General features: G+C 34.1%; 1 protein-coding gene across 11 annotated transcripts in view; it reads left to right on the top strand.

Annotated features, from left to right (window-relative positions):
- Positions 1-18,105, top strand: part of SCAF11 (SR-related CTD associated factor 11) — a 76,356-nt gene that overhangs the window by 31,629 nt on the left and 26,622 nt on the right. For 8 of the 11 annotated variants that reach the window (XM_082742301.1, XM_082742297.1, XM_082742302.1 and 5 more), the window contains 3 exons: positions 8,566-8,643; positions 12,518-12,615; positions 14,993-15,054. In XM_082742301.1, coding sequence (XP_082598427.1) covers positions 8,566-8,643; positions 12,518-12,615; positions 14,993-15,054 — 238 coding nt within the window. Of the gene's footprint in view, positions 1-3,666; positions 3,835-5,323; positions 5,577-8,565; positions 8,644-12,517; positions 12,616-14,992; positions 15,055-18,105 lie in introns of those variants that run through there. The other 3 variants (XM_082742307.1, XM_082742298.1, XM_082742299.1) reach the window with 3 other exon arrangements.

Genomic DNA, 18,105 nt, shown 5'->3' with positions numbered 1-18,105 from the left:
TCTCTAATTCCTGTCTTTAATGTAGTGTAAAATAATTTCAGAGTCCAAGTTAATGATATTGCTTGAGATTCTTCTTAGGTAGTAAGTGATTAAGAAAAGGATATTTTGGACTTATAATGTATTATGTTGACTTAGTTCAGGCCAAGTAGATCATGGTACTAGTACATTGAATCACTGAATATGCATTATAAGCCCTATTGTTATGAATTGTGAAATAAAAATTCATTGTCATATGAATCGTGCTGTATTTTTCTGAATTAGTAATCCTTCAGTAAAAAAGATAAATCACGAAAATATTTTTTCAACAGTAGCTGCATTCAAGTTGGTGTCCTTAAGCACATTGGATAATTGCTTCTTAATAATTGGAGCTTTCAAAATTCTGTGTTTCATTTATATTTTCATTAATAGTGTAGAAGGGAGAATATAACTGTATACTGATGCTGTGGCCAAGTTCTGGAAGGAGGAAAAAAGATTTGTTATACCAATTGAATTCATTTATACCAATTGAATTCCGGTATACCTGGAAACAGTTCTCATTAGATTAAAGCCTCAACTGGTCTTGGCAAGAAGGGACTAACGAGAGGTAAAAATGTATTTTGGGAAAAAATATGTTGAGTTTAATTTAATTATTAATATAATTATGAATCTCCATGTGTTTATAGGAGCACTGACTAATGAATGCATATTTTTCTCTGCCACCCAATTAAAGATTTCATCTGTCTTGAATTTAGTGCACCTTGGTTTGCTTTGTGATTATATATTTTAAAAGTAGAGATTTTTGCTTCCAGTAGAGAAGTAACATTATTAGATGGGTAGAAGGTTTCAATTCAGTGCTTTCATAGGATTTTATTTAGCTGAGCTATCTGAGGTTTGTACTCCAGGTTCATTGAAATAAGAATCAGAATGGATATCAAGAACCAAAAAGAAGTACTTATTTACATTTACCTTACACCCTCCTGAAATTTGTCATGCTCCTAAAGTTTCTATATCCAAAGTCAGAGTTAGTTTTTAATCTTTTCAAGCTCTAAAATTTTGGTTCTGTGTTTATTTAAAACAAAAGCCATGTAAGGCCTTTCAAGTGATCAAGTAACTAAGCTTTAGTCTGTAGGTATTTTATACAGTATGCCTTCCCCAGGGAGGAATGATTCAGGGTAATAGAACCTATAGTTGCCTTCCTGGCCCGTAACCTAATTTCCTGCGTTTTGGGACACTAGAACAAATTAAGCATGTCCACTATGACTATGTTTAATTTTAAGGAACTCTTGCATGATAGGCCTGTTGGTTTGTGAAATAATGGTGATGATGATGATGTAGAAATAGAATATTAAACAGTAATTAGCACTTAAGGAAAGTTGAAATTTTTATTTAAAGCATTAATATTAGGGCTGAGACTCTAAAACTAAACAAAGTAGACCTTTGAACTGATTTATTACACACAGAGCAATACACTAAAACTAAAGTTTATTAGCCACTTAAAAAGTTATTTTACCAAATTTACCTACATATATTTTACCTACATTACCTATATATTTTACCTTATTATATCTAAATGGTCTAAACATATTGTTAGTTTTTACTTTGTCTGTAAGTTTAACCTTGATCCTCTGAGTTTGCACGTTTTAGTTTATTTTATTCATTTTATTTATTCATTTGAGACGGAGAGAGATTATGAGCAGGGAGGAGGGGCAGAGGGAAAGGAACAAGCAGGCTCCATACCAAGCAGGGAGTCTGATGACTTGGGGCCAGATCCTAGGACACTGAGATCATGACCTGAGCTGAAGGCAGATGCTAAGCCAGTTGAGCCACCCAGGCATGCCCTAAGTTTATATATTTTAAAGTAGATAATTAGAAAGGTGAAGGCCAAGAGAAGTCTGACACACAGCTGTAGTAGTGATAGCTGATTCTTAATTGTGATTCCTATAGACAATAAGATATCACTTCCACCCATACACACACAGGTTGAGAAAATAGGATTTATGATTTGGCAGATTGCCAAAAAGTGGTTAAAATTTTGGCCCTAAAAAGGTTTTAAGTTTAAAGCCTTGGAAGCATTTTATGTTTGAAGTATTTAAGAGATTATGTGAAGGGACACACATAGGCGATGAGGAGGTTCTGATATCCACTAGGGTTTTCTATCTTTAATATAAAATACTTCCCTATCTTTTTAAGTAATTTTTTAAATGTGATTATCTTTCTTTCTGTAAGCAAATTATCTTCCAACTTATTTATCTCAGTTTTCCATCGCATACCAAATGCTGATAGCTTCAGTTTGAGAAAGTAAGGTTAAGGAAATCAAATTTGGACAGCTGGCAAAGGTATGTTTTCTATTCTGAGAGTAGAAATGAAGAGGGTCTTACTATGATGAGTACAGTTCTTGAAGAAGTTAAACGACAGTGTTCAATGCAGCCAGGTGAGGAATTTATTTTTCAATTAATAATGCATACCAAAAAATCAGAACCTGACTAGTTGACTTATATCTTGATTACTGATGGGTTTTATATGTAGATATTCTTTATGCAGTGAGTAGAAATTTACACTCTAGTGATTAGAATACTTTTCAAAGCTATATTGCCTGGATTTCTTCAATTTTTTTCCTGGAATTTTAGTTTTTGTTTATTCCTGAATGAGACTAAACCTCTCTGTTGTGTAGTTCGCTGTGAACAAAAGTGTAAACATCTGTGGAGCAATACTGCTAGTCCTTATCTTTAAAACTTTGTAAAGCATTGTCAAATACATTATTTCATTTACTTATTACAACTTGTGTAGAGGTGATTCAGGACTATCATCATCCTAAAAGTAAGAGAGGTTGCTCATTCTGGGTCCTCCAGAGCTTGAATTTGTGACTCATTATTCCAGATCCCCTGTTGTTTCTCCTCATAGATGAATCCTTTGGTAAAGCAAGGAATATTTTACATTGTGAACCACTCATTATCTAAAGTGAACACTTGTAATCTAAAGCATAAATGTAATAGATTTTCATTTAATACTGTTTTTACCAATTAGGTAAATTAAGATGTATTTCTGTATAGCCTACTTTTAAATGTCAGAATTTTAAAATGATTTGTGCAGGCAGTTTATGGAATTTAGTGTTTTTATTTTTCCAGAGAAAAAAAGTATTAACTATTAAATGTAAAAAGAAATTATAATTAAAAGTAATTCTTACCCAACTGTTGAGTTTTCAAGAACCAAAAAGGGTTCCCTTTGAGTAGTTAGACAAAATGCTTTCTTGGTATTAATTTTGTCACTGACAGTCATTTGTCCTTTAGGAATAGATTTCTGAAAGCTGTTACAAAGAACCACAGTTTCACTAATGTGGACTGACAAGGACTGTCTTGAAGAAACTGGTTAAATGTGATAGGGATCATGTAGTCTGTCTGACTACAGGTGAGCACTTTCTTTGGAGGTGTTCAGGCTAGGTATCTTAGAACCATTAACAAGAAACATAGGTTCTTGTGAATAGGTTTTCAAAATAAGCCTCTAATGATATGCATTCCTAAATCCTTTTTATTTGCTCTTGAACTGTAGTTTTATGTATTGTGCTCTATTTGTTAGTAGGAAGAATAGATGTTCTAGAGATTCCCATGAACAGACAAACCTACTTAGAAGCATAGGTACTGAGATTTAGTCTTAAGCGCTTACCTTTAACACTTGCTTCTCTCTCTCTAGGAGGGGCTATCTGTAGGCAGCCTTTGTGATTGAGGATAGAGCAGCAACAGGAAGCAAGAAATATTAGGAATCAAGAATCCTGAATTCCAAATAAGGAAGGTTTCCTGTTCTTACATTTAAATATGGGTTTGTCTGAGCTGAGAATTTACAACGCTTCAGAATACTAGGGTATGTTTTACTAAAATCATTAGGAAGATTTTTTTTTTCCTATCAAAATTGCCTCCACTGAGAAAACCTTAGTACAGAGCTTCATACATAAAATTATGCTCTGTTTTTCAATATACATTACATTGTAAAGCAGTGATCAAATTCTATTAATTTTGCAGCTCTGTCAAGTTGAATGGTGATATTGAACTATGTTGATTATAAAACAAAGTAAGATACTTTACAGATTGTTGAAATGAAAGTCATATTGGCTTAAATAGGTGATTGAGTATTTTTGATGTATATAAGAAATCGAAATGGTGAATAATCAAGGGGTATTTATTTTGTGTATATAAGGAAAACAAAATTTGGGATAATTTTCTTCAAAACTGAAGTCACATTTTTAAGCACAATAAGCATATTAGTTCAGAATTTTCTATGTTAGTTTGACTTGTGCATTTTTTAAAACCATACAACTTAAAAACTAAATCATCTATATTAGTAACAAACTGAAGACTAAGATCAAAATATCTGACATTTTCTGAATGGCTGTCTGTTGGGTATAAGGGTGAAGTACCCTTGGGAATGCCTTAAAATTAGGCCAGTGCAAACCATTTTTTAAACTCTATTTGCAAAACTTTCCTAGTAAAGGTATTTGATCATCATGTTATCTGTAATTTTATGCATTAGTACCTGCTAATGATGGTGTCTTTGAACTTTGCCCTGTGTACTTTTCTTACAGTATACATTAACAAAAAAATTAATGATCCACTTGATTTTTTAAAAATCTGTTTTGATTTCTTTTTTTATTCTTCTTTAGTCAATCTTTTTTTTTTTTTTTTAATTAAAGATTTTATTTATTGGGGCGCCGGGGTGGCTCAGTGGGTTAAGCCTTTGCCTGCCTCTCTGCCTACTTGTGATCTCTCTCTGTCAAATAAATAAATAAAATCTTTAAAAAAAATTTATTTTTATATATTTGACAGACATTGATCACAAGTAGGCAGAGAGGCAGAGAGAGAGAGGAGGAAGCAGGCTTCCTGCTGAGCAGGGATCCTGATTCGGGGCTCGATCCCAAGACTCTGGGATCATGACCTGAGCTGAAGGCAGAGACTTGAACCCACTGAGCCACCCAGGTGCCCAGGTGCCCCTTCTTTAGTCAGTCTTAATTTCTTGAAGTATGCTCTGACAACTTAGGATAACCAAATTTCTCTTCTATTTACCCTTTGAATTGTTTTGTTAAACTGTTCTAAGGTCAGAACTGAATATCATCATTTCTAAGTAGCCATGGCAAAGATACTATAGGTAGCTTGTTTTCTGACCTTTGCTTCCTTAACTGGAGAGGATAACTTGGTTTTCAGCATTTTTTCTGATGGCCGAGCCTGAGCTAAAGAAAACCTATTAACTTATTTTCTAGTACTAACTAGATTTAGAAAATGTAAGCATATACAAATTTTGATAATATATAACAATGGTTTTCTGACTTTTTGCTGTTTTCTTTTTGTTTTTGTAATAGCAGTGAAACCTTTTCTTCAAATGAAACCTTAAACAAATCTGTGGCAATTAAGCTTAAGGAGAACAGAACAAAACCAAAATCTTACTCAGAACCCTGTTATTTGAAACATCAAAATGGAATGTCTCAGTTAAAACTGTCAGTTTTAAAGGCAGGAGTGCCATATAGCTGGTGTCAAATGAGGAAATTTGATAAGGAAGAAAATACAGTTATGTAATTTCAGAGTTTTTGAAAGATTCGATGCACCTAATTTAGAGTAAGTTTCTTGAACACAGTAAGCTTTCTTTGTTAGATATTAGTGTTTTGAAATAGTTATAATAAAATGAAATATTTTAATTTCCATAAAAATCATTGAGAATGGTCTCTCACATGCATGTATAAATCATATTGTGGGTTGTCTTTTTGTTAATGAACTAAGCTTTTTTTGTTTGTGCAGTGAAGATAGTTGATGTTTAGAAGACTTTACACAATGCTTAGTATATGACATACACTCTTCTAAGATTAATTCCCGTAAGAACCTTAGAAGTTCTATTATCCACATAGTTACAAATGAAGTAACTCAGTCGCACAAAAAGTATGTTACTTGCTCAAGGTTACTCTCAGAGCAAGATATGAAAGTATATAGTAGATTCACAGCTTCCATACATCTTTGTTAATGGCTTTTTAAAGAACATGGATGGAAACAGTTTTCATCTATCATTGTTTGATCTTTTTTAAAAAAAAATTTATCTAAATTTACCTTTAAAATAGAAGAATATTCTGAAACTTTAGTTATTTATAAGAACTTGAAAGTTTTTATTTATTATTTATTTATTTTTTTAAACCAGAGAGACAGACAGACAGAAGAGGGAAAGAGAAAATTTTAACTAGGCTCTACACCCAGTGTGGAGCCTGATACAGGGCTTGACCCTACTACAACCCTGAGATCGTGACCTGATATGGGCGCTTAACCGACTGAGCCATCCAGGCACCTTGAAAATTTTTACTTTTAAATACTATTTTGAGTTATAAATATATTAATATAACCTTAGTTGTATTAAATTAAATTGTTTTAAATTTAGTTGTCTTAATCTCCTTAAATTCCAGTTTAAGAAATTTCATATAGAAAATGTTAATATAGCAAGCAACAATCACAAAAGAACTCAACTAGAATTGATATTTGCAGTGCATCATTTAAAAAGATGGACAGCTTTGTCACTACTTGTTGCAAAGCTTCTTAAGGGGTCAAGTTTTCTGTAAGGAAAGTAATAGCATCCTAAATCCCTATTACTTGGAAGTAAGCGGAGCTGGCTTCTACCAGTCTGAACTGATTTAATGCAGTAAGGTCACATTTCCTAATTCAGATGTGGTAAAACATTTTATCAAGGCCTACTTAAGAGGAAGAGAAAAACTACTTTTTAGAGTAAGTAGAAAGTAACTCAATTTGTATTTTGGCTGCTCTCAAAGTGATTCACAGGCTTTGTGAAAATGTATTCTATGATCAAAGGCTACATAGTCTATCGACCTGTGCTTATGTAAGTGTATCTTGGTATGTTCCATAGTCCAGAAAGGCAAAAATGACAACATATTTTTTTTAAAGATTTTATTTATTGTTTATTTGACAGACAGAGATCACAAGTAGGCAGAGAGGCAGGCAGAGAGAGAGGGGAAGGGAAACAGTCTCGCCGCCAAGCAGAGAGCCTGATGCAGGGCTCGATCCCAGGACCTTGGGACCATGACCTGAGCTGAAGGCAGAGGCTTTAACCCACTGAGCCACCCAGGCACCCCAACAACATTTTTCACTAGAGAATATAAGATAATTTACCAAAATTCCACTACAATGTTGTGGTCTTTTAGGCTTTTGCTGTTACATTGTTAAAATCCTGTTTTACTTTTATAACCATGAGCACTAGTAATATCACCTTTTGGTATTTTTATATGGTATAGAATCTTCCCTTCATCATGCTACCAATGGGCAACATACTGTATCTTTAATAATTTAAATAATATAAACCTATTTCTATGCAAATATTTAAATACTGTAATCACAGAAACTCCTATAGTTGATGCACATTTATTTTGAAAGTATAGGAAATAATTTTATCAAAGTTCATTTAGGATCACAGTGATCAAAAGACTATTTTCCTTAATCTATAAGGAGTGCCTACAATTCAATTTTAAAAAGATTAGAAACTTAATAAAAAAGTTAGGCAAAGGGCAATGAATAAATAATTTAAAGAAAAGGAACTTTGTGAAGCACTTAAAAATACAAAAATATGCCCAATCTTACTATAAAAGGAAATGTAAACTAAAATTTTTTTTTCTTAAAAAAAGATTTTATTTATTTATTTGACAGACAGAGATCACAAGTAGGCAGAGAGGCAGGCGGGGTGGTGAGGGGTGGAGAAGCAGGCTCCCCACTGAGCCGAGAGCCCGATGCGGAACTCGGTCCCAGGACCCTGGGATCATGACCTGAGCTGAAGGCAGCGGCTTAACCCACTGAGCCACCCAGGCACCCTGTAAATTAAAACTGTTAAGCATACCATGTTATTAATAGAGAATGGGACCACTCAGAAATAGTAATATAAACCAGTTTAAGATACATAATTAAGAGGGAAAATTTGGTTCAGCATATGTTTAGTTTTACTGTATATTAAAAAGATACACCATATATACATGTATGTGTGGGATATATCCTAAAGGATATATAGGAAACTACTTCTGGAGACATTATTGCTGGTGTAACTGTTCATTCAAAACAATTGATTTGGGGAGAAATGTTAAGTCATAGAATATTAAGATCTGTATAGGACCTGTCCAAGTCATTCCTTTCTACAGCTGATTTAGAGTTGCGCAAGTGCTTTAGGTCACAGAGCTGTTGATTTCCATGTAGTTCTCCTTTCAGTATACCAGTAGTTCTCAGCTGGGCAAGCAGGTCTTAATGGAATTATCTTTATATTTTGATAACAGAGATTTTATCTCTTGTGGATTGGTATAGTACACTTATATAGCCAGCATGTAGTAGGTGCTCAGTAAATGTTTGAATGAATTGAACAAATTTAGGATATTTATTACTCTTTTTTATTTATTAGACTTTGACGTGGTATAGGTGGAAAGTATTTTATCTTTATCTTTGAAAGAAGAGAAATTATTTTTCTGTTTCCTTTTCTAGTGGAAAACTTATTATAAATGCATTTGTTATGGTTTAATTTTGATCTGTTCTAAAGAAACATTTATAAAGTTACAATTTGCTAATCATTTTTCAGATACTGGCTACATGTCCTGTAGACCGAAAACCATTTCAGGCAGTGTTTAAATTGAGTGCATTGGACGGTTGTGTTAAGGTAAGGTTTATGTTTTACTTTGTAGTATGAAATGTATAAACTTAGTTGAGATTATTTTCTTTAATAGATTTCCAGTATGAGTATATTTATGAATTGTTCAACTTTAGGTTTAATATGTTGATTATTATTTCTATTCAGCATAGCAAGCCTAGACTTTTCTACAAGACTACAAAAATTATGAACCCTTTTTATTCTTTGCCTTCTTAAAGAAGACATATCTATGGTAGTCACCTTACGATTTTCCACAAAATACGACTTCTGATGCTCTAAAGGAAGTTTCACATTTAGTCTTAAATTGTAGGAGGTTTAAATTTTTAGAATGTTTTTAGTGTGAGGATGATTATATATCAGAAACATTTACTAATTAATTGGATAGTGCTTTGAATATATTTTTCCATTGAAAAGGGGTTTGAAATGGAATATGAGATTCAAAGACTGACCCCACAAAAACTTAAGTTTGAAAGACCTGAAAATTGTTTTTCATGAAAAGCATTATTATGTTTGGAAGATTAAGCCAATAAAACTAAATATAAAATGGTATCTTTGTTTTTAAATGCTGGTGCTTGAAGGAAAGTGAGCAATTAGAGAATACGGGGTTTTGTAGAGATCTTGAGAGAGATTGCTCACAGTTTCAGGGTTAGTATAGGCAGATGACTTTTATTCTTTAAGTACAATTTTATTGTAATCCTTAATCCTAATCACTTTCATGAGATGCACATTTAAATACATAACCTCATTGATGTTATTTATGGTTATGAACCATGATTATGGCTTGTATTTAGATTAATATTTGGCTTACAAATAAAAGAAGAAAAAAGAAATAGGAACATATTCCTGAGTTAATGAATAAAAGGTGAAATGACAAAAGGAGAGTAAGTAGTTATATAAGATATATGAGAAGATTTCTTGAGATAACATTTACAAGTCATGAATGATGCATTGCGGTACTTGGCTGACTCATTTGGTAGAACGTGCAGCTCTTGATCTCAGGGTAATGAGTTCAAGCCCGTTTGCAGGTAGAGTATACAAAAAAAAAAAAAAAGGAATTTTCAATATATACATACCTGATGCCACTGATGAGGGGTAGAGAGGAAGACTGTTCCCAAGTAGCATGATAAGCCCATAACAACTCAGTTGCTGTCTTTATGAATAGAAAGGGGTATGGAAGTGACATACAACTATTTAAGCATAAGGTATTCTCAGTGTAGGTATTTATAATTTGTTTTGATATATTTTTACCAGATGAGTCTCAGTGACATAAGGAACAAATGAGGTTATAATTCAAATAACGTGACATATGTAAAAAATTATTTTGCTTGTTGTAATTGTGTTAATTGTGCATCTATATAAATTAGTATGTCTTGGAGAAAGATACTATATAAATGTTATGATCAAAATTAAAGCATGGCTTCTCTGAAAGATAGATTCTCTGTTTTTCCCGAATTATATATATAATGTTGCTGAAGATGTATTGGCATGAACTAGCTTCTAAAGATACTGTCCTCTAAAACTTTATTTTGTAGCTTTATGTGAAATACTGTTTTTGTTGCTTAGATTAACAATTTATGTTTTCTTTAATATGGTTTGTATTTTACTTAAAAGTCTGCAGGGGTGCCTGGTTGGTGCAGTTGGTTGAGTGCCCCACGCTCAGTTTCCGCTTGGTTGTGATCTTGGGGTTGTGAGTTTGGGCCCCAGGTTAATTACCACACTGAGCGCAATCTGTTTGGCACTTTATCTCTCTCTCCCTCTCTACCTTCCTCTCTCAAATAAATTTTTTTTAAAAAGTTTGGAGGAGTGTTAACCTAATTTAGTCACTTAAGTATTTCTTATTATGTGATACTAACTGTATGTTGTTAATATTTTCCTTTGATCTTTACTTCTGAATCTTCACTTTATCCCTTTCCAACTAAACGAATGAGACATCTGTACTTGCTTACTCCCTTTTTATACTTGTTTTTCAATTCATATTGAACATTTTACCTCTGTAAAAGTGTCCTCACTAAGGTTTGGGATAATTCTTTGTTTTCTGCATGTGGTACTTTTGACTGCCCTTTATTTTCTTTGGCTTATAGGGTATCTTTTTATGAATTTTGTATGTATGTTTTACTTTTCTGACCTTTTCACAATCTTTTCATCTCTCTGCCTTCCTTACCTTTTAAAAAATCATTTCTTAAATTTTAAATTCCTTTCAGTGTCCTGGGGATACTTTCTCTCTAAATCTTCTCAAGTACTCCAGTAGTTATAAGCTCTTACAGGTATTTGTATGGCTTCTAAAACTATCACTAGCCCAGATCTCTTTCCTCAGAACTAGATTTATGTTTTCATCTGCTTGTTGGATATCTCCGTGTAGAATACTGAGGAATGTAAACATTAACAGATCCAGAACTCATCTGGGAGTTTTCCTTTTTTTCTTTCTCCCTCATCTTTGCTTAGTCCTTCTGAGCGATGTCTTTTTTTTTTTTTTTTTTTAATTTATTTGACAGACAGAGATCACAAGTAGGTGCAGAGGCAGGCAGAGAGAGAGGAGGAAGCAGGCTCCCCGCTGAGCAGAGAGCCCGATGGGGGGCTCCATCCCAGGACCCTGGGATCATGACCTGAGCCAAAGGCAGAGGCCTTAACCCACTGAGCCACCCAAGCGCCCTGAGCGATGTTTTAAATCTGTTTTCTCTTCATTCTTTTTTTGTCACTTCTTTGTAGACCTTCATGCTGTCATTTAGACTGGTTCTGCCAATAGAAATATAGTACAAGCCACTATAATTTAAAATTTTTACTTTCAGTAGTCACATTGAAAGAGTAAAAAGAAACCATTAAAATAAATTTTTATAGTATATTTAATCCAACATAATTAATGTATTATGTCAACATACAGTAATTTTAAAGAATTATTGAGAGGTTTTATCTTGTTGTTCTATATCTTTGAAATACAGTATATAGTTTTACACTTAGAGTACATCTCAATTCAGACAAGCCACATTTCAGTGCTCAATAACCACATATGGCTAGTATCTTATCTCTCTCAGTGTGTAGATCTGCTATACAACTCTAAAAGCTTTCTTCTGGTTTCCCAGACTTTATAGTCTCTCCTTAACTGGTTTGTTCTCTACAATGCTTTAATACCTCCATTTATTCACTGTTTCCCCTGGAATTGTTTTCTTTTCTTTTTTTTTTTTTTTTTTAAGGTTTTTTTTTTTTTTTTTTTAAGATTTTATTTATTTGTCAGAGAGAGAGCGCAAGCGAAAGTGAGCACAGGCAGACAGAGTGGAAGGCAGAGTCAGAGGGAGAAGCAGGCTCCCTGCGGAGCAAGGAGCCCGATGTGGGACTCGATCCCAGGACGCTGGGATCATGACCTGAGCCGAAGGCAGCTGCTTAACCAACTGAGCCACCCAGGCATCCCTGGAATTGTTTTCTTATTTGAACCCCTTTACAATCTGTTCCTAATATGTTACATCAGCTTCATATCCTGCTAATATTTTCTTACCGATCTGCATTGGCTTCTCATTGTTCCTTGTAACTATGTTCATTCTTCTATTCAGAATACTTTTTTCTTAGACAAATTCCTACTCTTTAGGACTGACTCATTAAAGTCTTCTCTTTTATCCTCAAATAGTAAATTTCTCAGTCCTACATGTATACAGAGATCTGTGCTCAAGAGCACTTTCTGTTTACATGCCTCTCACTATTTTGTTTCCCTGGAGCTTTAGCACACTTACCAGTCTTAAAGCTTAGGATACTTGAATGAATAAGCATGTGTTTGGGCTACACTTTCATTCAGAAAATTTTGCTTCTTTAATTTTTTTATGCTTTCAGAGGAGAATTGATAGGCTATCATTTGTGGTGCTGGATTATCACTTTAAGGATTTTGCTTTTCTTCTAGGTTCAAGTAAAAAGACAGTTGAGAGAAACAAAAGACAAAACTGAAAGCTCTTTTAAGAAGCAGCTCTCCTGTTTTGAAAATTCTAAAAGCTGTATGAGGTTAGTGATGAACTTCATAAGTGTAGTCTAAACGTTTAAAACCAGAAGGTAGCTAATAATAAAAAATAAAGAGTTATCTTTTTTTTTTTTAACAATGTGGCGTTTAAATGTATTTAATTATTTCTTTTAAAGCACACACTTGATATTAAGAAATGACCCGCTGAAATCTGAGAATTGAATTTGAACTATCTTATTCATGAATTTTTTTGGTTCTTTTTTTCTGTAATCTGTTTAGATGAATATTTTTATAAAATAAAAGTGTTATAGCAGTGTAAATTAAAGCTTATTCATTTCTGTTTATGACAAACCAATAATGAGTAAGTATTGGTATACTGACCACATTTTGGTTAGCACCACTCTAGTATTTATGGACAAAAAGTAGAAAATAACTAACGATGTAGCACAACATTCTTTATGAGACAGTTATAATTGAAACTGCTTATTATTATCTTTATAGTTTTCTTTTTTTGTATAGTAGCAGGCACTTGGTACCTACCATAACAACCATTTATGTTTTAACATGTTTGGATTTCTTTCTTTAATTACTGTTGTTAAAATGTAATTGCCTAGAAATACAGTGCTTAGTACTTGAGTTTATTCGGTATTTAACATATTTTTTGAACTAAATTGAGAAGATAGTGTACTGGAAATTAATTCATTATTAATACTTAAATTGTTCCAGTACATTTAGAAGTTAAGCCCATTTTGATCTGACATATATTCAGAGCTTTCCAAAAATTGTATTCTGAAGACAATATATATTGTCAAATTCATAATGAAACCTATGATTCATTAGTATATTTAATCACAATACTAATTTCTTTTTTTTTTCTTTCAAAGATTCATTCACTTATTTTAGTAGGGGGTGTGTGGTAGAGGGAGAGAGAGAGTCTAAGCAGATTCTGTGCTGAGCATGCAGCCTCGCTTAGCTCGATATCCCAACCCTGAGATCATGACCCAAGCTGAAACCAAGAGTTTGGACCCATAAAGACTGTACCACCCAGGCACCCCTTGAATACTGATTTCTTAACAGAGTAGATTTATTTAGTTACTAAAACAGTTGACAGGGGCGCCTGGGTGGTTCAGTGGGTTAAAGCCTCTGCCTTCGGCGCAGATCATGATCTCAGGGTCCTGGGATCAAGCCCCACATGGGGCTCTCTGCTCAGTGGGGAGCCTGCTTCCTCCTCTCTCTCTGCCTGCCTCTCTGCCTGCTTGTGATCTCTGTATGTCAGATAAATAAATAAAATCTTTAAAAAATGAATGAATGAATGAATGAATGAATGAATGAATAAAATAAGACAGTTGACAATAGTTGTTAAGATTTATGCAGTCATGCCACAGTTTATAACACTGCGGATCTTTAGATCTTTTTGGAAGTTATGGACTTATTTTAGAATCTGAAGAAGACTATTGACAGTTTCTACCAGAAAAACAGGTCATAAAACATACTTACACACAAAACTTTGTATGTGATTTTAAGGGATTCGTGGAACAGCCATAAACCCAAGTTAGTAAATGCATTAGAGCAAATTTTATTAACATTTTCTTTTAACTCGGAGTCAGTTTTGATTCTTGCATTTATGTTTACAGAGAAGATGGTAGCACACTTTTCCTAGGACTCTGAGAAACTTCTGCTAGCTTCATTCTTGATACATCTCCTGTTACTTGATATGACTGTGTCAAGAATATACATTTTTATGCTTCCTCTGAATTACCACAGTTCTTTGGCCCTTACTGAGAGTGCAGTGGTCATCATTGTATGTCCTATATAACAGGGTCATACACTGGGTCTAACACAGCTGAGGTAGTTCATATGCTTAACTGCTTTTTCTCAGGGATTTGTGGTAGCGGGATGGTATAGAGAAATAACAATTGCAAAATAATAATTTGCTTTTGCCTACCAAATCAGCCCCTCCATAATTTCTCCCAAGGCAGAAAACCTGTCAGCTATTGAATATTTATAGTATATTCTTTTTTGGAGTCTTTGGTGTTTTAGCATTCCTTTCATTCAATCTTATATTCACTGTAGTCTCTGTAGCACCTCGATATCCATTCAGTGCTGCCTCTCCCTTCTAAAGCAGTACAAAACCCCTGATGCCCCTTCCTTTCTGTTACTTTCTACCAGTTCCAGGGAAGGGGATTGTGGTTTTTTTATTTGGTTTGGTTTGGGTGTTTTTTTTCTTGGTAGTGAACCTCCCTTGTAAGTCATTGGAGTGGAGAGTGGCATCTGAATGGGGAGTAGCAATTGGTCATTCTTTCTTTGCTAGAATTTAAAACTCAGTGCATAATCCATTTCATTTTGCTTGGCAGTGAACTGAAAAATGAGCAGAACAACAAAGTTCTCTTAGTTATTTCACCTCTCTATTAATGTTTACAGAAAAAAAGTCATAAAAGAAGGTATGTTAAATGCAAAACTTAAGGATTTGAAGACGACACATAGTAAGTGACTTGTTTAACTTGTGTTTTCTACCTTTTTTTGTTTCTTCAGTGCTTGCGTTAAAGTTCTTATTAGATACATTTTGGTTCAGAAAATAGTCATACAGAGAGCTCTACTGAGCTCTGTACATTGTGTTCAGTCCTATATCAACTGTTGCCATGTAATCATTTATGCTTTCCCTTCCCCCCCTTTTATGCTCAGCTTGGAAGGAGGGAAGAGATTGAGTGCGAGTGCGTGTGCGTGCACACGTGTGTGTGTGTGTGTGTGTGTGTGTGGAAAAGGAGAAAAGAGTGTTTTCTAATTACTTGGTGGGTAGCAGCCTGCATGTGGTCTTACTCCATACATTAGTGCAGAAGTGCTTAGGGGAGATAAGGTAAAATACCTTGTGGGCCAGAAACTGTAAGCAGTAGCCTTATAGTTACTGAGAGAGGTCTATGGCAGTAGGAAGTTAATTCACAGTTCCCAGAAGAAGTTGTGGTTTGGCCTCTAATCACACTTCTAACTTGAAACTGTTTGGAAATGGAGCACCTCTTACATATTTATCTGATGAGCAGTTAAATATTCCTGTCTTTTGTTCTTTTCTAGTGCATGGTTCTCTAAGTTAGTAAAGCTTTGCAGCAGGGTGTGAGAAAAATGGCACCACCGTTCTTTGTGACTCCTCCTCAGGGCTCAGGCTATTGATTCTGTTCCAGAGAAGAACTTACTATAGGTTGTTTATAAGCAGGGGGGTGAACATTTATTTTTCAGATTAGGTTCCTATGAAGTTCTATTTATAGATATAAAGAATTAATGAATTCACTGTTCTTAAAAGTAAATGATAATCAGCTTCATTTTTTTGTAGATTATGAGGTTTGGATGTTATTACTTTTGCTGATTAGAATTAACATGATCTCTCAGGTTCATGGATGCCCAGATTTACTGCCTTTGAATTCACTGATTACATGAAATTGCAATATAAGGACTTCTGTGGTCGTATAGCATTTTTCTTTAGTTAAAAACTTTAGATGTCAAAACTTCTTCTGTCATTGCTATAGATTAGCATCGTTTTTTATGGATAGCCTTTGCTTGGTATAATTCTAGGATATGATATAAAATTTATGGCTGAGGAAGATTAAATGATGTTTTAGATTTTCTTTAAATAATTTGGCATGCTTTCACTATATTAATCTTAATTTTAAGACTACTGTAATTTCCTTTAGTGTTTATCTTCTGCCTGGCTTTATTTTTAGAGAGAGAAAACTATTCCTGCCAGAAGGTTAACATTGTCCAAGCCCTGTTAATGTAGTGCTATGTCTACTTGTTAAGATGCCTGAATTATTTGTTTGGTTTAGGATAGTAAAAAATACTCATTATGCTTTATGAGTAGATACTACAGAAGTACTAACTAATACCTAGGTAATTATGAGCAAATGTGTATACAAGTCTGGATTCATTTGAGGGTACTTGGTGATTTTCCTTTTAGTTTTTTTCTGTGATGTTGCTTTTTACTTGGGGAATTTAATATATCTAACATGGCCAGTTTTACTTCCTGCATTGAAATAGATTACGTACCTGATAACATAGTTAGTTTGTATTTAAGTATTGTATTTAATGAAAATTACTCAGGTTTAAGTTCTAAATCCATACACAGTATGTACTCAGTGTGAGATGTTTGTACTAGTAGAGCCAGAGAATTGAGATCAACTCATCCCATTCAATAAACCATGCTAAGCACAGTTGTAGACTCTTAGGAGTATAGCAGTATACTAAAGAGACAAAGTGCTTGCCAACGGAGTATCTTCTGTGGACAATGAAAAGATAAATGTGTGTAATATGACAGGTAGTGATAAATGCTTTAAAGAAGAATAAAACAGGGTAAAGTGATAAAGAATGATGATATTATAGATGTGATTATCTCATGTAAGTGGTCAGGGAAAGCCTCTTGGTGAGTTTATATTTGAATAGCAACCTAGAATAATTAAGGGATGAAGTCATAAAGAATATCTCAGGGAAGAGCGTTCTAAGTGAGATAACAGCAAGTGCAAAAGCCCTGTGACAAGAGCAAAACCTTGATATGTTCAAGGAATATTACAGAGGTCAATATGACTAGAGTGATTGAGTTAGATAGGTAGAGGAGGAAGAATAAGACATTGGTGGGCAGGGCCGTTAGGGCCTGTGTGAGATGGGAAGTACTTTCTGGGATAACATCTGACATATTATTAAAGGACAACTCTGCCTATTAAGGGGGAACAGATCATAGGAGGACTGAGAGACTAATAAGGTGTTCATTTTCTAGGCTAAAGATCATGGTAGATTGGGTGGAGAAGGTATTAGTGGAAGTAGTGAGAAGTGGTTCAATTCTGAATATATTGTATTTCAAAGGGGAAATTAACAGGATTTGCTGATGGATTGGATGTTGGGTATAAGGTTGATTTTAAGGTCTTGGCTTGATTGTTAAAATGGAGTTGCTGATTACTAAAATGGTGAAGGCTGGTACAGTGTTTAGGAGTGTATAATCAGGAATTCTCTGTTGAACATGGAAGATGCCTACTCTACAACCAAGTAGAGGTTCTCTGAAGAAATACGGATGTTTGAATGTCATATGCAAATAAACCATTTATCTTTGGGCCATCTTACAGATGGTCCCCAATTTATGATGGTTAGACTTATGATTTCTGACTTTTAGTGGTGTGAAAGTGACACACATTCAGTAGAAAGTGTACTTTGAATTTTGATCTTTTCCAAGTCTAGCAGTACATAGCATAGTACTCTCTTGTGATGTTAGGCAGCTCCTGGTCAGACATGCAATCACAACGGTAACCAAAATAATATACTTAAAACTACTCTCTACCCGTACAGCCATTCTGTTTTTCACTTTCAGTACAGTATTCAGTCAATTACATGAGATATCCAACACTTTATTATAAAATAGATTTGGTGTTAGGTGATCTTACCCAATTATAGGCTAAGGGAAATGTTCTGAGTGTGTTAAAGGTAGGCCTAAGCTAAGCTGTAAGGTTCAGTAGGTTAGGTGTATTAAATGCGTTTTAAGGTATTTTCAACTTACAGTGTGT

Source organism: Mustela nivalis, assembly GCF_964662115.1.
Source record: "Mustela nivalis genome assembly, chromosome: 7".
In the NCBI taxonomy this organism is placed as follows: Eukaryota; Metazoa; Chordata; class Mammalia; order Carnivora; family Mustelidae; genus Mustela; species Mustela nivalis.
This window is presented reverse-complemented; position numbering and strand designations above follow the sequence as displayed.